General features: G+C 68.6%; 1 protein-coding gene across 5 annotated transcripts; it reads right to left on the bottom strand.

The window, feature by feature from the left end:
• Positions 1-1,444: 1,444 nt before the first annotated feature.
• BRSK2 (BR serine/threonine kinase 2) lies at positions 1,445-22,070 on the bottom strand. 5 transcript variants are annotated; one of them, XR_005723609.1, is made up of 21 exons: positions 21,979-22,064; positions 21,659-21,744; positions 19,410-19,550; positions 18,394-18,510; positions 17,927-17,960; positions 17,672-17,740; positions 17,396-17,542; positions 16,735-16,766; positions 16,282-16,446; positions 16,099-16,196; positions 15,880-16,030; positions 14,401-14,466; positions 12,552-12,612; positions 11,667-11,874; positions 11,136-11,184; positions 7,596-7,719; positions 6,863-7,043; positions 6,675-6,764; positions 6,399-6,493; positions 4,414-4,461; positions 3,263-3,304 (listed from the first exon to the last, which is right to left on the bottom strand). XR_005723609.1 is itself a non-coding variant. In XM_040255404.1 (20 exons), exons 1-19 carry the CDS (start codon positions 21,982-21,984, stop codon positions 6,408-6,410), a joined length of 1,911 nt encoding a protein of 636 aa, XP_040111338.1. In that variant the 5' UTR covers positions 21,985-22,064; the 3' UTR covers positions 1,445-2,898; positions 6,399-6,407. The 5 variants fall into 5 exon arrangements, 3 of the variants coding, with proteins under 3 accessions (XP_040111338.1, XP_040111335.1, XP_040111336.1); XR_005723610.1 differs by lacking the exon at positions 3,263-3,304 and adding an exon at positions 3,309-3,352; XM_040255404.1 differs by lacking the exons at positions 3,263-3,304; positions 4,414-4,461 and adding an exon at positions 1,445-2,898.
• Positions 22,071-22,550: the final 480 nt, after the last annotated feature.

Consider the following 22,550-nt stretch of genomic DNA (forward strand, 5'->3'; position numbering starts at 1 on the left):
GCCTGCGACGTCATCCTCTGATCCTTTTTGTTTTCTGCAAGGGCGTATTAAAGTCTCTACTTCACAGACATAGTGCTCAGCTTAAGGTGCTCCGAAGGCATCTGTCTGGCACACACAGATGTAGTTATAGGAGTAAATAGTAGCAGCAGCAGCTTTAGGCTTAGCTTGCTTTGGTTTCTTTTATTTACAACCGAGAGAGCTTGGTGTAGAAGCGGGACTGCGGGAAAGGGCGCTCCCCCTGAGGGAGTGCGCTGGTGGGCTCCCACGGGAGGCTGAGGGTCGCTGGTGTTGACTGCGGTGTCCTCTTTGGGGGATGCCAGTCGTGCCCACTGAGGCCGACTCGTCAGAGCGCAGACTCTAAGAGGGCCAAGGGAGAGCTCAGGCGGGCCTGTGGCGAGTCAGCTGCTTTCAGTGAAGACTCGCAGAACCGTGGCGTCAAGAGAACCTCTCTGGCGGCCGCTGAAGAGCCGGTCGGCCACGCGCCTTGCCAGGATGTAGCAAGCAAACCCCCTCCCTCCACCTGGTTCTTAAGCTGAAGTGAACGGGACACCACGCAGTGCAGGGACCACAGCAGAACCTGGGCCCAGAGCGGCCTCTGGGCGCCGACCTCTTCAGCGGTGGGGCGGTTTCCAGCGTCGCCCCCCGGCCGCAGACCCTCGTGAGTCCGGGGCCCGCGCCGCTGCAGCGGAGCCCCCAAGCTCAGAGCTACGCCCAGGAAGCCCAGCGCCTCCAGCGCGAGGGCCGAGAGGGGAGCGCGTGAACCCTAGGCCGGATCTGCCCGCCCCAGGGCCGGTCGGGCGGCTGCGGGCCAGGGATGGCGCCGCCCCCTCCACGGGCGAGAGGGCCGCCCAGCCCCCAGGCCGGTCGCACTGTGCTGGTGCGGTCGGCCGGGTGCAGAGTCCCCTCCACACGCGGGGAGGCAGCTCCGCGGGCCTCGGGCTCCCCGCTGGGGGCCCCGGTCAGGGGCTGCTCTGCGTCCCTCCTTACGGCCCCTTGGTGACTCCCGGGTGCTGCCCTCGAGACGTGGGGCTGGGTGGCCCGCGGCCCTAGGGAGGCTGGCCTGTCGTTGGCGTTGCAGCGACGGGGCGGGGGCGGGGGGTCCATCCCTGGCGGGGACCACGCTGCCCTGCCAGCCCGCTGTCCCAGGGCTGCCCACCCGCCTCGGCCCGTCACGCCAGGGCTGGGCCACACGCCCCTCTGCCTCTTCCCGCAGGAGAGCTGGAAAGGAAGGTCATCTTCCCGGAAGGGCCCGGGTGCGGCCTCGGGGTGCTGGTCTCGGGGAGGCAGCAGAGCCGCAGTGGCCGGGCGGGGGCGCCCTCGCCCGGTGCCCGTGCCCAGCAGCGAGCCGAACCGGCGTCCGCGGCCCGCCCGGCCCCGCCCCCGCCGGCCGGGCAGACGTCGCGCCGTCCCACGTCCCGCCCGCCCGCACGGAGACTGGCGTGGGTGACTTTACGGAAGGAATTTATTGTTCGGAACTCAGTTGCTCACAGTTATTTGACGGGGGTACACGGGGTGGGGCGCGTCCGCTTCCGTGACGTCTGCGTGTCCGAGTACAAAAGAGGAAGGCTGACGGGAGGTATTGCTTTCCGGTCCTCGCCTCTGGAGAAGCCCCTCCCACGGGGACCGCGTGGCTTTTGCTGTTATAGGTGTGTCGTGTTTTGTTAGGTACTGAGATCCCAGCCTGGGGCGGGCTCAATGGAACAGAAGCATTAAAATGTATCCACGACGGGCGAGCAGGCAGGCGGACGTGAGGTGGACTTGCGGCGGTCAGGGCATGCAACCCCGCCTGCCGCCGCGGCCCTCCGGATGCAGGGACTCGCTGCCTTTCTCTTTGTCCTTGGTTTTTCTTTTTTTTAAACTTTTTGTCATTTTAGTAAAAAAAAAAAAAAAAAGCCTGCGATGCCTCTGCTGTCTAGCGTGTTATGTGTAGGGGGCCCAACTCAGGCCTTCCCCAGGCCCCACACTCGGACACAAAACCAAGATGGGCCCCGGCCCGGCCCCCCAGGATGGAGTCACGTCTCCTCAGACCGAACCTGGGACAGAGCGAACCACGCCATTCTCTAAATATATTTATATGTGTGTGTATAGAAAGAACCGAACTCCAAGTCTAGCCCTGCCCCGCGGCCCGCACCCCCCAACACCCTTCTCCAAAAACAACCAAGAAAAAAAGTTTATAAAAATATCTTGCAGGAATTCTTTAAAGTTTACAGTAGCTTGCCGGCGCTGCACCGGCCGGCTGCCCCCAGCACCCCAACGGCTCTGTCCATGGGGCACCTCGGCCCAGACCCCACCCTGCCCGACACACACATACACACACACACACACACACACACACACACACACAGACGGACGGACAGACGGCAGGATGGCGCTGCTGCTGCCCCTTCCCTGAACAGAGAAGAAACTCAATAAGTTAAAACAGCAAATAAATAATACTGATCTCGGCCAGCCTCGGGGCGGCGGGCACGCTGGGCCCTGGGTCTCTTTCCACCTGCGGCCCCCAGGGAGCTGGGGGTGGGACGCGGCGGGTCAGGTGGGCGGCGCTGAGGTGCATGGACGAGGACGAGGAGCGGCGGGGTGGGGGAGGCGCGGGCAGGGGAGAGGCCGAGGCGGCTGGGCCAGACGACTGTTCGCCCCCTCGGGCGCTCCCCGGAGGCCGGCTGGACCCACCAAGGGCGCTAGTCAGCGCGCGTCCAGTCGGGGGGCCTGGGTCCTCCTCCCCATGGCCATGCGGAGCTGAAACTGGGCAGAGCTGCCGCGCAGGCAGGCGGGCGGGCGGGCGGGCGGCAGGAGGAGAGAGGGCGGGTCTGCGGCAGCTGCCTTCGGTCAGCCGGAGTCCGGCGGAGAGCACAGAGGGCGGCCTCGTGGAGGTGACATGTTAACTTTTCGGGATAATTCCTGGTATCAGAGTGGAGACAGTGGCGTTGTCAGAGACAGGCAGAGAGAGAGACACAGCGAGAGAGAGAGAGAGAGCGGGCCCGGTCGGCCTGGCCTGGGCTGCGAACCCCGGGGCCCCCTTTCCTCTCCTCCCCGGCTTCACGACAGTCTAGACGGACTGTGGCCCTGGGTCCACCCCAGGCGGGCGGGCGGGCGGCGGGCCGCACAAGGGGCGGGGGCTATGTGTCTGTCTAAGGCTGCTCCCGGCGGGCGGCGGGCAGCCCCGTCCTGGCCGCGTCCTTGCCCGCTGGGTACTCGGCGTCCCCTCCAGGGCCGGGGCCAGCGGCCGCGGAGTCCCCGAGTGGGCTGTGGGCACTCCGCTTGGCGGGCGTGCTGGGGGCCTGGGCCGCCTGCCCATTCTTCTCGTCTGAAAAAAGTTGTTTAATTACGTCAAAGAAGTTACTCAATGGGCTGCCTGGGTGCACAGAACAGAAGACAAAAGAAAAAAAGAAAAGAGAGAAAAGGAGGGAGGGAGGGAGGGAGGGAAGAGAGAGAACAACAGACGAATGAACCAGGGGCCCACGAGGGCGGGCGCGCGGGGCCGCGGCAGCAAGCGGGGCTGGCGGCCGGGGGGCTCGAGGCCTCTGGGCAGCAGGCTGGGGCCCAGGCCGGCAGGGACCCTCCTCCTCCGCCAGGCCTCCCATCACCCTGAGTCCTCAGCGGTGGGAAGGCCAGGGCCGGGCAGGACCCAGGGAATGGAGGCCCGAGCCAGTGTGCCCGTCACACTCCTCCTGGGAGGCCTGGAGCCCCGCCCCCGGCCAGCCTGGGTGGCACAGCGTGGACACAGAGGTCAGCAGCGGACAGACAGACGGATGGATCGGTGGACAGGCATGGAGCTTGGGTGTGGTGAGGGCTGGGGCAGACAGCCAAAGTGGGGGTCCCAGAGAGACCATCCCGAGGGAAAAGGAAGGGGCAGCCGTGGGGGCCCAGCCCACTGGGGGCCCTGTGCTCCTGGCCCCAGGGCACCTCAGCCCCTCCTCCTAAGCCAGGCCTCCACCCGGGCAAGAGCAGGCAGGACCCCCATCTCTGCTCTGATGACGGAACAGCAGCTGCCCTGCTCTGCCCCCGCCGCCGGCAGAGGGCCTGACCCGAGCCTGCAGCCCAGGGCCTGGGGGGCCCCTGACCTCGGGCCAGAGCCCGCAGCTGGGAGCCTTGCTGGCCTTGGGGCCGAGGTGCCCCTTCCTGCTCTGAGCCTTGGAGTCCCTCCCTGGCCTGCCTTGATCTTGGGCCGGGCTTGCGGCCGCTCTGGGGACTGAATGAGGGAGGTAGCTGGTGGCAGAGACTGGGGGCTGGGCACAGCCGGGCGCCTTGGGGGCAAGCGCGGCCCCGTGTGCGTGTCCGGGCTCCTCAGGCACACAGGGACCCCAGGACAGCCAGGGGTAGGGGCAGCACCCACCAGAGCAGGCTGCAGGGGGTGCAGGGGTGAGCAATGGGGTGACAGGCTGGGGGGCCCCGGTGCGCGTGAGGGGTTCTTACCACATTTGGAAAGCCTCCCCGTCATCATTTCCATACAGTTAGTGGTGTCTGGAGCACAGAACGGAGAGAGGAGGGGAGACGTGTGAACACAGCTTCCAGCTCAGACCTCGAGCTGGGGGGCAGCCTCGGGCCGGGTCCTGGGAGGGGGCGGGGCCCTGGGAGGGGCGGGGCCTAGGAAGTGGGCGTGGTTGTGATCAAGGGTGGGCGGGGCTGTGGCCAAAGGATGGAGCCAAGAGGGCCTGCGCTCAGAGGGCCTGTGCTCAGAGAGGCGCCAGAACAGGGAGTGCGGGGCTCAGCGAGGAGGCGCCCGCGGGGGCGGGGCAGGGCTCGGCAGAGGGCAGCGGAGAGCGGGACCCCTCTCCTGGGCACTGGGGGGTCATGCCTGGCCCTCCCTCCCCTCTGACTCTGGGTCCAGGGCACGCGCTTCGAAGCTAAGAGGTCCAGGCCTCTGGCTGGGATCTGTGCGGGCCACCTTTGGGTCCTCAGCCTACCACTCACTCTTTGACCCGGTGGCTACAAGGCTCCCCTTCACCCCAGACTCAGGGAGGCACCCTCTTCCCAACCCTCTCCACCCGCTGCTGGGCCGGGCCGGGTGGGCTGGGGTTGGGGAAGGCAGCCAGGCCCTCTAAGAGCCCCTCCTTGGGCTGCATGGGGCCCTGCTGGAGTGGCTACCAGGTCTCAGCCTCATGCCCCAGAGGGACCCCAGCTTCTGTCCCCTCCCCACATCCAGCGGCTCTAGGAACGAGCTCTCGGGACAAACAGGACAAGAGGAAGGGACCCAGTAAGGGCCGACCCCTGGAGGAGGGGCTGGGGTCCCAGCCTGGGCTCCCCAGGTCCAGGGCTCCCTGAAGGAAGGCAGGGCAGACGGGCTTGGCCCAGAGCTGGCACCCAGCAGTCTCCAGGGAGGCAGTTCAGACCCAAGCTGGCGCAGGAGTGGGGCCCCCTAGGGCAGGACTCTGCCTGGCCAGGAACAAAGAAGGCCCATGTCCCTGTCCTCCAGGCAGTGCGCCAGGCCCCCTGCTCGCTTCCCTGGACAAGCTGTCCTGACTCAGCTTCAGCCTCCCCCTGGGAGCGCTGCCTCCTCTGAGATGGGGGAATTAAAGGCACAGCCCCCAGGCCAGCCAGCTCCCACAGCCGGGGCAGTGGGCCCCCTCCGTGGGTCAGAGCCCTCCAGCCCCAGCCCCCCCACCAGAGGGGCACATGTGACAAGGGGGAGAAGGTGGAACACAGACGATGGGATGAGCACGGCAGGGCGGGATGGACGAGGGCCACTCGGCCTCTAGGATCCCACACAGAAGCACAAACGGTTGGCCACGGGGGCCCTGAAAGGGGGGCTCTGGGCTGGACCCTGCGCTCCCCAGGCCTCACACGGGCCTCTCGGTCAGCTGGCATCTCCCGCTGCGAACCCGCGCCGCACACCCTCCCTGACACGCTGCTCACCGTTCATGCACGAGTCCCAGGGCTCACCCGCACCCGCGCGGCCACAGCCCCCTCCCCACCAGGGCCCAGCCGTGCTGACCCTCAGGCTGCTGGGCCTCCAGCGCTGCAGGCCTGGGCAACGCCAGCCTGTGTGGCTCCCTCTAGGCCCACGGGGAGACCCCTGCTTCGCTTGGACCTCAGGCCCCCCTGTCCTGCCCGTCTAGGGGAGGGTGGGTGGCGGACAGCCCCTCACATCAGCCAGAGTGGATACAAGAGTGGGTACCACCCCCCGCCCTGGAGAATGCTGTGTGGGGGACCCCAAGGGCTCAGGGCCCCAGCAGGACCCCGGTCACTCCGGAGGAGCCTGCCCTCACTGGCCAGGGGCCGGGCTGCCCCGTGTCCAGCTGCTCAGCTGGGTGCTGGGCCCGCGTGGCCTGTCCAGGGCCGGGAGGCAGCCGCTGGATGTGTGGGTGGGCGCAGAGCGCCCTCCTTGGGCCAGCCTGGCTCTCGCAGAGGACCTGCCCACAGCCCCCTCCCTGCCCCGGCGGTGGGGCCGGACACCTTACCTGCCAGCGTCAGAGGCTACTCTCGTAGCTGGTGGCCACCTTCTGGCCCTTAAGCCCAGCACCCCAGCTTAGTCCTGGAGCTGGCGGGGGGGGTTCTACAGTGGACAAGAGGCGCCTTTCAGTGTGGCGTGCAGCCCTACCTCCCTGGTGTGCAGAGACGCCACTGTGCGGGAGCGCCCTGCTCCCTGGGGGCGCATGGCCGCGGGCCAGGCGGCTGGCAGAGGGGCCACACCCCGTCCCCAGCCCTCGGGCCGCCGGGCCAGGCCCCTCCCTCACCTGACAAGTGCTGGGCAGAGGGCTGCTCGTGTGTGCTCAGCAGCTGGGCCTGAATGGTCTCCACGACCCTCTTGAAGCGGCGGCTCGGGCCTTGGGGAGACAGGGCGGGTGAGGGGCAGAGCCAGCGGGGACCCCGGCGCTCCAGCCCCACCCCCGGGGCGTGGCCCCAGGCCTCCCCAGCGGCTCACCTGAGAGGAGCGTGAACGTGACCGAGTAGATGCCATTCTCCTTCTGCGCGGCCCCGCCCTCCGTGTACGTGATGTCCACCTGGAACTTGACCGGCTTCTGGAACACGGCCGGGCCCCCCGTCGCCTTGTACTCCGCCCGGAAGCTCGTCTGGGAGATGACGCTGTGGCTGAGGCTGGGAATCTGTGGACGCAGGCGGCGTGAGTGAGGCCTCCCCCGTGGGGCCGCCCGCCCCCTGGCCCCCAGACCCCAGCGGCAGGGGGTCTCCTCCTCAGGCAGGTGGACCCTGACACGGGGCAGAAAGCAGGGTCCGGCGGAGGGAGGGGAGAGGTGGGGCCAGAGCCAGGGCCGCATGTAGGGGCCGCGCCCCCCGGGGTCGAGGCCTCACTCTGCTGGACGCGGGCCTGCGGCTCTGGCCGGGCCGAGCAGCCTCTGCACGGAGGGGCGCGGGGCTGCAAGAGGCGGGCAGCGGGCACACAGGACAGGGCGCCAGGCTCCCGGGGACAGTCTTGAGGCCCCAGGTGAATCCCCCAGACCTGCAGAGCCCACCGCCCCATGGCGAGGCCTCAGGCCCCTCCTCAGAGCAGCTGTGCATCACCCCACCTTAGTGAGGGGGTCCCTGGAGGCACCCCCACACCCAGCCTGGGCTTGCCCCAGGGGACACCCATCTCCTGCCCCCCTGGCCCTGCCCAGGCCAGGGTCCCGGGGTCAGGGACCTCGCGGCAAGAGGCTCACCGACAGGAAGGCGTGGACGATGTCAGCTTTGATGGAGCTCAGCGGCTTGTCCTTGATGACCAGGAAGACCTGCTCCTCCTTCTCTAGGCTGATGAAGTTCCCGAACCAGGACTTCTTGGCGAGCCTGAGGGCGGGCGGACAGCTGATCAGCTCAGGGCACAACAGCCGAGCCGAGTGCTGGCCTGTCCGCACTCCCGGGCTGCGGGCAGCTCGCTGTCCTAACTGGGCCCATTCCCTGGCCCAGCATCCTGACCCTCAGCCACAGCCCTGACCCCCACCATCCTGACCTGACCTCGGACCCCATCATCCTGACCCTCAGCCCACAGCCCTGACCCCCACCATCCTGACTCTGACCTCTGACCCCATTATCCTGACCCTCACCCCACAGCTCCTGCCTTGACCCCATCACAGTGACTGTGACCCCACAGCCCTGACCCCATCCTGACCCTGACCCCTATCCCAGCCATGACTGTGACCCCACAGCCCTGACCCCCCATCCTGACCCTGACCTCTGACCCCATTATCGTGACCCTCACCCCATAGCCCCTGCCTTGATATCATCACGGTGACCATGACCCCACAGCTCTGACCCCCCCAATCCTGACCCTGACTGCTGACCCCATCCTGACCGTCACCCCACAGCCTGTGCCTTGACCCCATCATGGTGACCGTGACCCCACAGCTCTGACCCCCCATCCTGACCCCATCTTGACTCCACTATCCTGACCAACTTCCCGCCCTAATCGTCCCTCCATCCTGACCCATGACCAGCCCCGTCCCGGGCCCCGCAGCCTTCACAGTGGTCCCGCAGCTACCCCCTCCCACCTGGGTGTGGGCAGCATCTGCTGAGACCCCATCAGTAAGGGAGGAGGGGAGGTGGGGAGAGTGGGGAGCACCCTGCCCTTGAGCACCCCCCGACCCCAGCCTTGCGTTATGCCGCTGTTTGGGGGTGACTTACAGAGTGGCCTCCCTGCAGTTCCCAGGGAGAGGTGCCCATCAGGGCTGTGTGGGTGGGGAGGGCGGGGAACCCTGTGCAGGTCTGCCCGGGGAGGGGGGCAGGGATGGGAGCTGGGTCCCGAATGCCACCTGCCCGCCCTCTGAGACCGGGGGACTGGTGCCCACCTCCCCGCCCAGATTACTCCTGGAAAATGGATCTCGCTCAGACCCCCGGGGGCCCAGCTGCTGCATGGAGCAGGGCAGGGGCCACCCCAGGGACCCAGGGCAGCAGCACCCTCTTGCACGAGAGCCCGCACCTCACGGGCACCCAGCCTGCCCTGCCCATCGTCCTCTGTCCCTCTGCCACGTCCGAGGCCCCCATCTGGGCTGGGCCGCCCCCTCAGCGCACACGTCCTGCCTCCTGTATTCAACCCATGCAGGCCCCTCCCACGGTGGACGAGGCTGGGACTTGCTTCTGAGCAGGAGGGCGGCGGGCCTCTCCCCTGAGATCAGGCTCTGAAAGGCTGGCCTCCCCCTGGCTAGGAGCCTCCACGTCATGTGGACAAACTGGACACAGTTAGACGCAGTGGGGACAGACAGACGGGATGGGGAGGCTTGTGTGGCCAGGAACCTGAATCCTGCTGGTGACCAGCTGAACCTGGAGGTGGACGGAGCCCTGGATGGGCCTTGAGATGACTGTCACTGACCAACACTGTAGAGCAGGGCCTGACCCAGAGGCCGGGTGATGGACAAGCTTTGGCAGGAGCGCCTGCCCGATGCCAGGAGCTCAGCTGTGGACAGGGCCAGGGCTCCGCAAGCAGGGGGCCTGCCGAGGCCAGTATTGCTCGGGCGGCACTGGCAGCGTGAGTGGTAGGGCCTGATGCCCTGCAGGTGCCAGGCTAGGTCTTCAACTTGCAGGGCACTCTCCTGTGCGTCTCCCCTTTCTCTTGCCCGTTTCCGGAGCTGGCTCTGGGGCCCGTGGCAACGCTGTGGCCCTCAACACTGTGGGCGGCAGGCAGCCTGCCCACAGAGGCCGTGTCCACTCGTGGGGCCGGAGCCGGCCTCCGGGCATGGCCTCCAAGGCAGAGACACGGGACCTGCCCTTCCCAGCCCCCGGCGATCGCTGGCTGCCTTCGCCTCCTTCCGCACACCCTGCTGGCTCTGCAGCCCTCGTCACATCCAGAGCTCCGCGGGCCTGAAGTTCAGAAAAGGGCCAGGAGGCGCCTCTGGAGCCCGCGGTGGGGGCCAGCGCCCCGCCTCCCTCAGTGAAGACACTGAGTCACAGGAGCGCTCAGCTGTGTGCTTGGCATCGGGTCTGACAGCAGCCTGAGAGGCTGGGAAGGCCTGTGCGGTTCAGTCTGGGCCTGGCTGGGCCTGCCGGTGAAGGCCTGTTGTCTGATAGCAGCTCTTACTCGTGCTGACGCGGACTCTGAGCCTCACCCGCTGGGGGAAGGTGCTGAGAGCAAAGGCTGGGCCTCCCGGAAGAGACAGAGCTTGCGGCCCGAGATGAGGCGCCAGCCTGGTGTCCGCCCGAGGAACTGAGAGTCTGGGCCGTCGTGCAGGCCGGGTGTGAACGCCACGCACACACAACGGACCCAGGCTGCAGCCATGTGGAGGGAACGTCTCCGGGCCGGCGACCACGACCTCACGAGGAGCGGGTGCCGGGGACGCCCCTGCCCTAGGGCGACCCGTCGGCTCCTCCATCAGCCACACCCACTGGGTGGGGGGCAGGTGCCAGCCAGGGTCCTTGTGGAGGGACCAGGCCTCCAGGACTCGAGAGTGGGCGCGAGGCTGCGGGCCGCCTGCGCGGTGCTGTCTGCTGATCTGGGTAGGCTTTTTTTTTTTAAGCTTTTCTAGAAAACCTAACAACTAAGTTACAAACGTGGTTGCCAGAGCTTCTGATGACGGCAGGAAATCCTGACCGAAGGGACACCAACGGGGGGTCCCAGAGACCCCGAGGCCCTGCACCTGGGGCTGGCAGCCCTCTAGCTCCACCCCGGCGCTATGTCCACGGGCCTACACGGGGTCTCGACGCTCTGGTAACAGAGCTTCTCCTGCAGTGAGGTCACGGCGAGCCTGCCCACGGCCACCCCCCAGATCTCGTTCACACACTGAAGGGAGAAGAAGCTGGGGCCTCTCGGGGGTCTGGGCCCCAGACACGGGGATTTGTGTCCAGATGTCCAGCGCAGCACTGCCTGCCTGTTGCCTCAAGGCTGCGCTTCCGCCTCTCGTGGGACGGTGGGCGGAGGCCCTTCTTACAGGCGCCTCACAGCTGGCCAGGCGCTCGGGGCCCGCCAGCTTCCCCGTGTGGAGCCCATGGCTCACAGCAGGAGCCGACGGTCACTCTGAGGCGCGGCTGTTCCGTCCCTGCCACCCACGTGACCCGCCCCCTGAGCTGCAGCTTCGGAGCAGACCTGGGCAAGGCCGCATCGCTGCCCCGGCCTCGCACCCACCCTGGCACTCAAGGTGAAGTCGCAGGTGGCCCCAGCACCCTAGTGACCCCGGCCTGACACCCAGGGTCCATCCCGGATGCCCACACACTCCACGTCCAGGCAGCGGGAAGGAGCCAGCAGCGCACACTCGAGCTTGAGCAGAGCCACTTACTCTGGGGACGACTCCGGGGTCAGGTTGGACATCTCCTCGGGCGTCGGAACTGCATGGGGAAGAACAGGCAGAGAGTACGGTGACCGCCCCGCCCCACCCCCAGCGGGGCCGCATGCACAGTGAGCTGTCCGGCCTCCAGGTGCTGAAACCAGGCTTTGCCTTTTCTGGCCTCCGAAGGGCCCTGCTGGGGAGGTGGCCACACCCCCCAAGCCCTGCCCGTTGACACGGTGTGGCTGGTGTACCCTGCTGGCCAGGGAGCCAGCCACCTGCTCTCCCGAGCTCCCCCTGGCCACCCCCTCCCCAGCTCCCGCCCACGACCCCGCTCGCTCTCCCGAGCTCCGCCCCCGCCCCCCTTCTCCCGAGCTCCGCCCCCGCCCCCCTTCTCCAGAGCTCCGCCCCCGCCCTTCTCCCAAGCTCCGCCCCCGCCCCCTCTCCCGAGCTCCGCCCCCCTGCTCTCCCAAGCTCCGCCCCCCTGCCCCCTCTCCCTAGCTGGCGCCCCCCAGCCCCTCTGCTGCGCCTGGCCACTCTCACCTTGCAGTTTCCGGCGGTGGAAGCGGGGCGACCCCAGGAAGCTGTTCTTGATGGAGTTGAGACGCGTCCTCCAGGGCACCCCTCCCACGCTGGGGCTGGATGGCGGCGTGGGGTTAGGCGTGCCGGCCGGGCTCTCCTTAGGCGTGTGCACAGGCGTCCCCTTGGGGGTAGGGAGGGGACTGCCCCTCGGAGAGGGGTGAGGGGTCACCTGTATGATGGGGACAGATTTGGTGTTCGGTTCAGTCCCAGGGGGTGGGAGCCGGGCAGGCGACGGCAGGGCGGGTGGGCCCGGGGGCAGGGCCGGCTGAGGGCTGAGGCCCCCTGGGACAAGGGGCTGGGCCTGGGTGCCTGCCGGGAGTGGGTTGGACTTGGTGCCCTGCAGCGGCTTGTCGGTCAGCTTGGCCTTGCTCGGCAAGGTCTGGGTCTTGGGGTTGGGCCGCGGGGCGGCCTGTGGAGGGAGGAGGTGTCCGGGCCGGGAGGCGCTCCGGCAAGCTTCAGGCTCCGCGGAGGTGGCCGGGGGGCAGGCCACAAAGGGGAGCTCGGGGGGCGGGGGAGGCAGGATGAACTTTCTAATAGGCTACAGGACAGGCGGGAGCCGCAGGGGAGAGCAGGGGGCCCCCAGAGCCCAGCGCATGCCCCGCCCCCCGCATGCCCCGCCCCCGCAAGTACACACAACGCCAGGAGGACCCCAAGGCAGGAAGGGGCACAGGCGGGTGGGGGGAGCGTTCGCCACAAAAGGAAACGACACACGAGGGAACAAAACAGAAAACGTGCCGTTAGCGAGAGCAGCCAGAGCCCCCAGAGCCCCCATAGCAGCAGGTGGGGTGGGGTCCGCCCGGCCGCCCTCCGCCCTGGGGGGCGCCCTGGGGGGGCGGGGTCACTCACCCGGGGGCTGCTGAGCGGGCTGGTGGACAGGCCCGAGGAGGCGCCGCTGATGGACCTGGACCTGGGAACACAGGCGCGCAGGGCGGCTCAGACAGGGGGCTCCTGGCGCCTCCCCCGTGGAGTGGGCCCGCAGAGAGCCCCGCAGTGGCCCCGGCCCAGCGCAGGCCTGGCAGTGCCCAGGGTGGGTGGGCCTGCCGTCCCCCCTGCTTCGCACCAGGCCCAGGAGGGCCCGGGCCCCTGGGGGCCATTGGAGCCCCGTGGTGCAGCCGGCGGCCTGGGGACTCCTCTTCCCACCCCGTGCAAAAGCTGCCTCATGTCCAAGGCCCAAAGCCCCAGGCCCAGAGGGCAGAGAGGGACCCTCAGCAAGGCTCTTGAGCCTGGTGAGCAGAGGGACGGGGGAGGCAAGGCTCCTGGGGGGCCCCTCTCCACACACCCACTGACCCGAGCCCAGCTGAACTTCCAGGCTGAGCCGTCGCAGACCCAGAGTCCTGCACTCCACCGAGTGCCTCACCCCTGGCGCCTGGGCACCAGCCTAGCCCCTCCATGCCCACGGCCCACCCGTATGGCTCAGAGCCGCCCCCCCCATCCTGCTCGCACAGCTCCTGTGACGGCCGTCAGCAGGGACGTGGACTCTGTCCACCTGGCCTGGGCACGGCCGCAGAGAGGTCACTGGCCAGCTTGCCCGGTGGAGACCACTGCGGCCGCTGCCCCCTTGGGGCAGGAACCGGACACCTCTCGGGGCGGGGCTGGGCCTGCAGGGCCTTGCTCCACCACCCACGTGGCCTCGAGGGAAAGGAGACGCCGCTCACCCCTGGGCGCCGGCACCGGCCATCCTTAGAGGAAGGAAACCGGAGGGGTCGAGGCAGCCACAGGAGAGAAGAGGACAGAACAGCGTGAAGGGCAGCCACACCGCCCGCCCGGCCACACTGCCCACGCCGCGGCCAGCTCCTGGGCCTCGGGGAGGAGCCGGGCCCCCGCTGGCCAGGCCCCCGGCACCCATGGGCTGGAGCCCAACGGCGACGAACCTCTGACCCCCACCCCATCTGACACAACCACAGAGCCGGCGCCTTGCCCTCAGCAGCCCCAGCCCAGTCCGCTTGCATCTGCCGGGCAGGGCCCGAAGCCCTCAGACATGAGAACGGAGTGCGGGCTGGTGGTCCCAGCGGGGGCCTACCCTGCACCACGGCCGGCAGGGGCAGCAGCTGCGAGCTTGCCGCTCGGCACGAAGGAAGCAGAGAAGCAGCAGCAGACTGACGGGGCCGCTTCCACACCCTGCTGTCTAACCCTGGAAGCTGAGTTGCGGGAAGGACACGCCAGCGCAGAGCAGCCGGGATGGGAGGGGACACGGAGGGGGAGTCGGGGGGGCCCCGGGCCAAGCGAGGCCCGGCCATGGGCGCTGCGGAGCAGCAGGCCCTGCAGGCGGGGTGCAGGGGGCCTGGAGGGCTGGGCGGCGTGCAGGGCCTCCTGGGACCCGCACAGCCCCTGCCCCTTCCTGGGGAGCCTGCAGCGCCCAGGGCGACCACCTCCACTCTGGTCCGTGTGGACAGCCGGGCGGCCCCCGGACACAGGCCAGTGTGGAGCGGGGAAGGGGAGCTGAACAGGCCCAGAGGCCCACTGACCACAGCCGAGGGCACCCCAGGGCCCGGGGCGGGCAGAGCCCGGGTCTCCAGGCGCTCCTGGGGGGCCGCGTTCCTCCTCCTGGGCGTCAGCCTCAGCTGACCGGCCCTCGCCCCGGCTCACGGGAAGTCTCCCTCACCAGATGGGGGAGGCCACCCGAGGCCCAGCCCTGCCCCCAGGCCCGCCGCTGTCTGTGGGGCTGGGGCGGGGGATGGGGGGGCAGGGTGTATACCTGTCTTCTTTGCTGAATTGGGGGTGGGCTTCAGCGATATCCAGGCTTTTACTGAACATTGCTTTACTACAGCGGGAACAAAGTGAGAAAACAGAATTACTGCCGCGGCCCTGCCAGGTGGCCCAGGGGGCCGGCCCTCCACACCTCCGAGCTGGGCACAGCCCGCCGGCTGAGGCCAGGCGCACAGGAGGGCCGGTCGGGCAGGGGCAGCACAGCCGGCGGCCTGATGGGCAGAGCGGCCTGGGGGGTGGGGGGGTGGAGGGGTGGGGGTGGGACACCTGGCGCCGCCCCAGGGGTGTGGCCTGTCACCTCGACAAGGGGCCAAGCCAGGGAGGAGCAGCCTCTGAGATGGAGCAGGAAGTGCAGAGGGCGAGGAGGGTCGGCTTTCCAGTGAGTGACCCCTGGGATGGCTGACCCCTGACCCCGCCCCAGCCCCCCCGCCGCCCCTGAGGCACGCGGGCCTGAAAGGCAGAGCGGAAGCCAGGACGGCCAAAGGTGGGGTGTGCGGGGTGGGGGGAGGCTGGCGAGCCCCCAGCCTGCCCGCAGCTGTGGAGCCAGAAGCCAGTGCAAGGCTTGGGAAGGACGGCGCCTCCAGGAGAGGCGCCCCGACAAGCAGGACCTTCCTCCTGCTCCTCCCCGCCCCCCACCCCAGGGCAGGACCCGCGGGCAGTGGACCACGGTGGCTGGCAGACCTGGAGAGGGCCCCAGAGGCTGGGACCCCAGGGGGTGGGGGCTGGGACCACCGAGGGTGGGGGCCGTGGCCAGTGGGTCGGTGACCCGTTTAATCCTGATGGTGGCCCACAGCCTGCAGTTCCTCAGAGGCCCGGCTGGCCCCAGCACCGAGCGCCCAGCTGACACCTCCCGCGGAGCCTCCGCCCCGGGGTCTCTGAGGGCTGAAGGCCCTGCCTGGGCAGGGAGGCTTGGTCTCGCCCAGCATCCCGGGAACAGCAGAGGCTCTGCAGGGCCCCAATGCCCGCCCCTTCTCAGGGGGGCCCAGACCTCCCACACCAAGATTCCATATCCCTGACCTCTGCCTGGCCACAGCTGACCCAAACACGGGCTCAGCATCAATCAGGGTTAAGCCTCCTGGGCTGCGGCTCTGAACACAGCTGACCTCCGCCCAGCCCTGTCCAGTCTAATCCACTCCAGCCCAGCTCTGTCCAGGATGGCCTCACCCAACCCAGCCTGACCCAAGCCAACCAAGCAAAGCCCTGCCCCTCTCAGCCCAACCCAGCCCAGTCTGCTCCGGCCCAGAGTTCAGCCCAGATCACCTTATTCCAGCTCAGTCCAGCCCAGTCCAGCTCAGCTCAGCCAGCCAGCCCAGCCCAGTGCAGCCCATGCAGGCCCCTACCCCGACACCTCCCCAGGCACAGCTCAGCCCAGTGCCACGCAGCAGCTTTAGCCCAGCCCCCAGGGCCGGGGTGCAGAGAGGAGCCAAGCCCCGTCCAGCGCCGCCTGGCCGGGGCAGGAGGCACGCACCTCTGGCCGTGCTGGGCCATCTCCAGGGCCCGCCGTGCGGGCACAGGGGAGCCGCCGTCCGTCACGCTCAGCACCTCCATGGACTTCCGCTCGGGCCGCCGCTTGCCATGCCGGTTGAGCATCGGGGAGTCCACGCGCTTCCGGGGCGGGTCTGCGTGCAGAGCGGGGTCAGGGCCGGCAGCCCTCAGGGGCGGCGCGGGCGGCCCCGGGACCCCGTACCTATCTCGTTCCTGGGCGGCAAGTCCTCGTCCTCGTGGCTCGGGTACCTCTCTTTCCGGTCCAGGAGGAGGAAGTAGATCATCTTCTCCTGGTTCTCCCTGCAGAGGACGAGAGGCGCCGGAAGGCTGCATGGGGGTACCCGCAGGGCGGCGCCCCCGCCCCCAGGCAGGCCCCCGGACGCACTCCTCCGACAGCAGGTCCTGCAGCAGCTTGTTGCGGTCCCGGAAGCAGCCGAGCGAGTGCATGCTGTCCAGCACGTCGGGGTCGATGTCCTCCAGGCTGGGCAGGGAGCGAATCTGCACCTTGCGAGGGACAGGCTGCTCCGGCTCCGGCTCGTTCTTGCCTCCTCTGCGGGGACAGGGCCCGGTCACTCCCTCCGGCAGCACCCGAGGCTCCTCGCCCGCTCCCCGGCCCTGGGCCTGAGTCCTGCTGCTCTCCCTGCGCCCGGCCCCTGCACATCTCCTGCGTCCTGCCTGTGCCTAGCGTGGGCCGGCCAGGGTCCCCGAGAACTGGCCGGGGGCCGGAGGCTGGAGGCAGGCCTGCGTTGGGCCGGGCCCTCCCCCCGCCGTCCCTAGCGGGCCCCCCGGGCCACAGAGGCAGGCAAAGCGGGCGATGAGGGCAGGAAAAGCTACTTACATATACCATATGTGTTTCTGAATGTGCTCTAGCTACAAGGAAAGAGAAACAGGGAGTTAGTACGAGGAAGGAGCGGAGCCGCGTTAGGGAGCCAAAGGTGCAGGAGCGGAGGGGCGGGGCTGGAGGCTGAGCGAGGAGCTAGACAGACGGCTGGGACGGAGCGGGCGGGGGGTGGAGGGGGAGGAGACAGGTGTGGAGCCGGGGGTGGCAGAGAGCGCGGGCACGGTGCGGGCTCACCGAGGGGGCCCATCCCAGACGCCTGGCTAGCGCCCTGAGCCTACCTACCCACGGGGGAGAGGACAGGCCTCCCCGGAGGCGGCGGGGAGCTAGGGGGAGCGGGGCTGAAAGCAGGGGTAGAGCACTGCGAGGTGGGCAGCAGGAGCCCCCCGGGGCTCAGGGCGGGGCGGAGGGCGGGGAGCAGCGGGCGGCGGGGCGCGGGCCGAGCGAGGGGGCTGAGCGCAGGGAGAGCAGGCGGCGCTCCGCCCCGACGGGGGGCGCGCTGGGCCTCTTTCAGAGCGGGGGGGCCCCCAAACCCTGGTCCCCCCCCGACCTTGGCTCCCCCCCCCCCCCCCCCCCGGGCCCCCCCGACCCTGACTCTCCCTCCCCCCGCCCCGGAGCGGGTCCAGAGGATCCGCGCTGGGGGCCCGCCGGGCGCACGCACCGTGAGGCGCCGCGCCGCGTCCACCTCGATCATGCCGCGCAGCAGGCTCTGGCAGTCGGGCGGGATGAAGTGCGGCATGTGGAAGACGCCGCGCTTCACCTTCTCCAGCAGCTGCCGCAGGTTGTCGTCGTCGAAGGGCAGCGCCCCCTGCCGGCGGGGCGGGGTCAGGGCTGGCGGACCCACGGGGCGCGGTGTGGGGGCGGAGGGGCGGGGATTGGGGGTGAAGGGGGAGGGGCCGGGGCGGGGGGTGGACCGACGGGGCGCGGGGAGCCTCACCACCAGCAGCGCGAACAGAATCACGCCGCAGCTCCACACGTCTGCCTTGCGGCCGTCGTATTTCTCCCCCTGCGGACAGTCCTGGGGTTGGTGGGGGCGCAGGGCCGGAATTCTTGCGGGGACAGAGGTCCGGGAAGCAATGGCCCCGGGGGCGGCGCCTCGGACAGGGAGCCAGGCCCCGACTTGGAGGTCTGCGACCACCGGGGCAGGGAGGCCCCCTGGCTGGACAAGGGCTGGCGTGGGGTGGCTACTTACCCGGATCACCTCCGGACAGGCATAGTGGGGCGACCTGAAGGCAAAAGCCGAAGTCAGGGCAAAAGACGCACCGTGCCCCGGCCATCCCACGCCCTGGACTTCTGGGCTGACCCCAGAACGGCAGCAGGTGGAGACCGAGGGCAGGGTGAGCCCCGCTCCATGCCTCAAGACTCTGCCTGGCATGGACGCCCTACGGCGGGGGGGGGGGTGGGTTCCAGGGCTTTGGTGCCAATTCTCCAACAACCTCATAGTCTCTGCATGCTCCCGGGAGCCAGGGACCCAAGGAGCCGGCGGGCAAAGGCAGGACCACGGGGCACGCCGTATCCCCACCCCAGCAGCCCCACGGGGCGCCGGCCCCTGCCTCCAGCCCAGGCCGCGGGGCCATCTGCCGGGGCAGCCATGGAACCAGGCTGCGGCCACCGTCCTGGCCCGTGTAGAACCGGAGGCTGGCTGGGGGCTCAGCTCACCCGCAGCTGGTCTCCAGCAGGCTGTCGCCAACCTGCAGCGACGCCATGCCGAAGTCTGCGATCCGGATGTTATTCTTCTCGTCCAGTAGAAGGTTTTCTGGTTTCAGATCCCTGTGGCTGAAAGGAAGGCGGGATTGAGGCTGACCGCGGCGGGCCCCCTAAAACCCCGCCTCACAGCAGGAGGCCAATGGCAGCGCAGCCCGCTGATGTCACCAGCGGCCAATCGGAAGCCTCCCTCGGGCCGATGGCTGCAGGGTGGCAGGAAGGGGCGGACAGGACTGCCAGCAATCGGGCATGCTCTGCTTTAATCCTTGAAGTCTCTCCCCTTTCCTGCTTCCCCCACCACACCTCACACCTGCTCTGGGCCCTTCCCCCACCACACCTGCTCTGGGCCAGCACCATCCTGGGGCCCCCAGACCAAGGATACCCTGGCCCCCGGACCTCTAAAAGCACCAAGGAGATTTGGGTGGGCACCTGGCAGAAAGCTTTCTGATGCCCCGAGGGGGTCAGTAAGGATATGCTGCCTGATCCAGTGCGAAGGGGGTGGCGGGGTGGGCGGGGGGGGTGCAAGAGCTAGGGGAGGCACTCGTGCAGGGATGGGGGCTCTTTGGTGGGGGATAGGGTGCCTGGGTGCCTGCACAGAGATCCAACCAGCCCATCCTAAAGGAAATCAGTCCTGAAAGTTCACTGGAAAGATGAATGATGAAGCTGAAGCTCCAATATTTTGGCCATCTGATGTAGAGTTGACTCATTGGAAAAGGCCCTGATGCTGGGAAAGACTGAAGGCAGGAGGAGAAGGGGGCGACAGAGGATGAGATGGTTGGATGGCATCACCGACTCAATGGATGAGTTTGAGTAAGCTCTGGGAGTTGGTGATGGACAGGGAGGCCTGGCGTGCTGTAGTCCATGGGGTCACAAAGAGTCGGACATGACTGAGCGACTGAATTGCACTGGGGCGCCTGGAGGGGGCGGGGGGCGCCTGGCGGGGGCGGGGTGCCTGGAGGGTGGGGACACACCATATGGAGTGGCTGTGGCAGAAGTCCAGCGCAGAGATGATCTGGCGGAAGAACTTGCGGGCCTCTTTGGGGGTCAGCCTCCCCTTCTTGACCAGGTAGTCAAAGAGCTCTCCACCAGACACATGTTCTAGCACCAGGTATCTGCAGGGGGCAGGCAGGCGTTGGGTGGGCGCCCCCAGCCAGGGCACCGCTGCCCCTCAGCAGGTGTGCGCCCACCACTCCCCTCCTGGCAGGCCCAGGCAACAGGCCCACACTGAGCCTCAAGACCAGGGGGCAACGAGGTAGCTGACCCTCTTGTGAGCCTGAGGTTTGGTCTTTCCAGTCCCTTCCTGGGCTCCTGGATGAGCGAGGACACGTCAGATGCTCAGGCTCTAAGGGAGCCGGGGGCCAGTAGGGTGGACCTCAAAAGGGATGGGTTGGGGCAGGACACAGCTGGTCTGGGAAGATGTGAGGCAGGGTTGGGGGAGGGCTGGGGCAGGGGAGGGGCCTGAGGGGTGTCCAGATGGCAGATAGTGACTGCCCCCAACTTGGCTCAACACAGCTGGATGGTGTAGGGGGGAACCCTATGGCCCTCTGAACCGAGAAGGGGGCTGTGTCTGAGCTGAGCGTCCCTGGGCTGGAGTCTGAGGGGCTGGTTTCTGGGGTGGGGTGGGCGGCGGTCCTCAGGGGAGCTGGGACTCAGGCTGAGCACAGACCGTGAGGAATCCCCGGTGGGAGCCGGGCAGAGGTGGTTCTGCTGGTCTGAGGGGGCTTGGGGATGGGAGAAGGTGACAGGGGCCGTGCGGTGGGATCAGGCCAGGCAGGGACGGGGGTGTGGGCCTGGAGCTGGTCTTACAAAAATGGAGGGGCCAGTGAGGGGGGGCAGGCTGTTTGTGGCGAGGAGGAGTTGGGGGAGGAAGGGAAGGGGGAAACGCTGGGGTGTCAGCGGGGAGAGGGGCGGTTCCCGGGGCCCGCCCTGTTCCTGAGAGGAGGTCCAGGCGGCGCCCCCAGCTGAGGGGCAGAGGCCCTGCCTGAGCTCCCACCTCCAGGCTCCTGGCCCACCCTGGCACCCTGGGAAGGCACTGGGCCCAGCAGCAGCCAGGCCGGCCTGTGTCCTCCCAGCACCCTGTCCCATCACCCAGCCTGTCTTGACTGTGTCCCCCACCTGGCCTGCGATCCCCAGCCCCTCCCTGCTTCTAGCCCATCTTGGGGTCCTCCTAGGAGCCTCACTCTCTGCCCAGCAGCCCCATAAGTATCAGGAGGACAAGTGACTGTCTCCTGTGTGCAGACGAGGCAAGACCTGCCCAGCACCCACCCACACCCCAGGCTCACAGGCCATCATCGAGACACGAGCAGGTGGGTCCCCAGCCAGGCCAACAGGGGTGATGTAGACAGGAGGGGAGACCCATGGATTGTGACCCTCGTCGTGGTCCTGATGGCAGCTCAGCTCACCAGTGTCGGGGGCCCAGGACCCTTCCCCCCCCCCCTTTCCCCCACCTCCCTCAGCCCCAAGGCCTCTAGTGCGGGGACCCTGTTCTTCCCGGGGCCCCATGGGGGCGGCTTGTCACACTGTCTGCCACTAAACACTCGGAGGGGGCTGCTGGTGGGGCGCCGGATCCCCTGCTCCCCAAGGGCTGCCCAGAACAGAGCCACCTGGGCTGGCCATCCTGCGTGCATCAGAACGCAGTCAGGGCCGGGCTGGAGGCCCCGAGGAGCCCCTGGAACAGCGGGCCTGCGGGATAGGTGCCAGATGGACCTCCTGCCCGCACCCCCTCGCGCCGCCGCTGTCCCGAGGACGTGGGCCTTGCCTCCAGCCACGCCCACGACAGCAGCAGAGCCGACGCCCCCTTGGAGACCCCGTGAGCGGGCGGCTCCACCCTGGGTGCGCTCGCTCAGGCCACGCGCGGGAGGGGGCACGTGCGTGGGCTGCCACGCAGGGAGAGGTCGCCGGCCTCAGTGGTGACGGAAGGTCAGCCACACTCAGGCAGCCGGATAGCAGGCCGTGGCGACAGCGCAGCCAGCCAGCCTGGGGTCCCCACGCCCGTGAGGAGCACGTGGGGGCTGCCTGAGGGTCACAGGTCAGGAGAAAGGGCCTGAGTGGCTCCTGCCCCCGGAGCCCCGCCCCCAGGAGGCCCCGCGCCCAGAGGCCCGCCCCCCGGAGGCCCCGCCCCGAAGCACTGCCCCCAGGAGGCCCCGCCCCCCGGAGGCCCCGCCCTGGAGCACTGCCCCCAGGAGGCCCCGCCCCGCTCTCCGCACCCAGCAATACCTACAAATATTTTTTGTTTTCATAGACGTCGTGCAGTTTGAGGACGTGGGGGTGCTCGATCAGCTTCAGGATCGCGATCTCCCGCTCCACCTGCGGGCGGCCGCCGTCACTGGGGACTCCCCCGGGGGGTTCTCCCTGCCCCCAAGCTGTGCTCGGTCCCTGGCCACCGCCCCCCGGCCCGCAGTTGCGCCCCGTCCCCGCCAGTCCACCCCGGGTCCCCTTCCGTGAGCTCCCAGCTCCCCACCCAGGTATCTTGGAGCATCTTACTTCGTGCCCCCGACGCACGCGGTCACCAGCGGAAGGGCCCCCGCCCGCCCTCCTCACCTTCATCAGTACAGACTCGCTGAGCTTCTCCCGGTTGACGATCTTGACGGCCACCTTCTGGCACGTGACGCAGTGGATCCCCAGCTTCACCAGGCCTGGGGGGAGAGCAGGCCTCAGACCCCATCCAGCCGGGCCGCGGCTCACACCCTGCTCTTGGGGCCCCTCACTCAGCCCCTGGGCCCCTGGCCTGCCTGGCGAGTCCTGAGCCAGACTCCAGGAGCGCTCCGCCCCCACTCCTCAGGCACCGGCCAGAGGCTGCCCCCAGCACAGTCCCTGCCCCACGCCGCGCGGCGGCCTCGGCCTCCTCCAGGCTTCAGTCTGGCCTCACTCCCTCGCCAGTGACACCTGGAGTCACTCCCCAGACCTCAGCGGAAGTCCAGCCCCTCAGTGGGGAGCTAGGGTGACACCCCGTCCCACACGCCCCCCCACACCCTGGGCCTCACCAACCCTGCACCCATCACCCTCCTTCTGGCCTGCGGACCTCTGGACAGAGGAGCCTTGGGCACCAGCTCAGCCCGGGACACTGGTGAGGTGCAGGGCCCCTCCCGGGCAGGACACTGTCAACACACCTC

The sequence above is a fragment of the Oryx dammah genome, unplaced genomic scaffold (genome assembly GCF_014754425.2).
Source record: "Oryx dammah isolate SB20612 unplaced genomic scaffold, SCBI_Odam_1.1 HiC_scaffold_15, whole genome shotgun sequence".
Classification (NCBI taxonomy): domain Eukaryota; kingdom Metazoa; phylum Chordata; class Mammalia; order Artiodactyla; family Bovidae; genus Oryx; species Oryx dammah.

Excerpts from the sequence above, each read along its gene's own strand:
- BRSK2 (XM_040255401.1), bottom strand. The coding sequence starts at position 21,677 with ATGAAAACAAAAAATATTTGTAG. Across the intron at positions 18,511-19,409 it reads TGCCACAGCCACTCCATATG|CCACAGGGATCTGAAACCAG; the intron begins GTGTGTCCCCAC and ends CCTTCCTTTCAG. Across the intron at positions 14,467-15,879 it reads ATGGCCCAGCACGGCCAGAG|TAAAGCAATGTTCAGTAAAA; the intron begins GTGCGTGCCTCC and ends TTCCCGCTGTAG.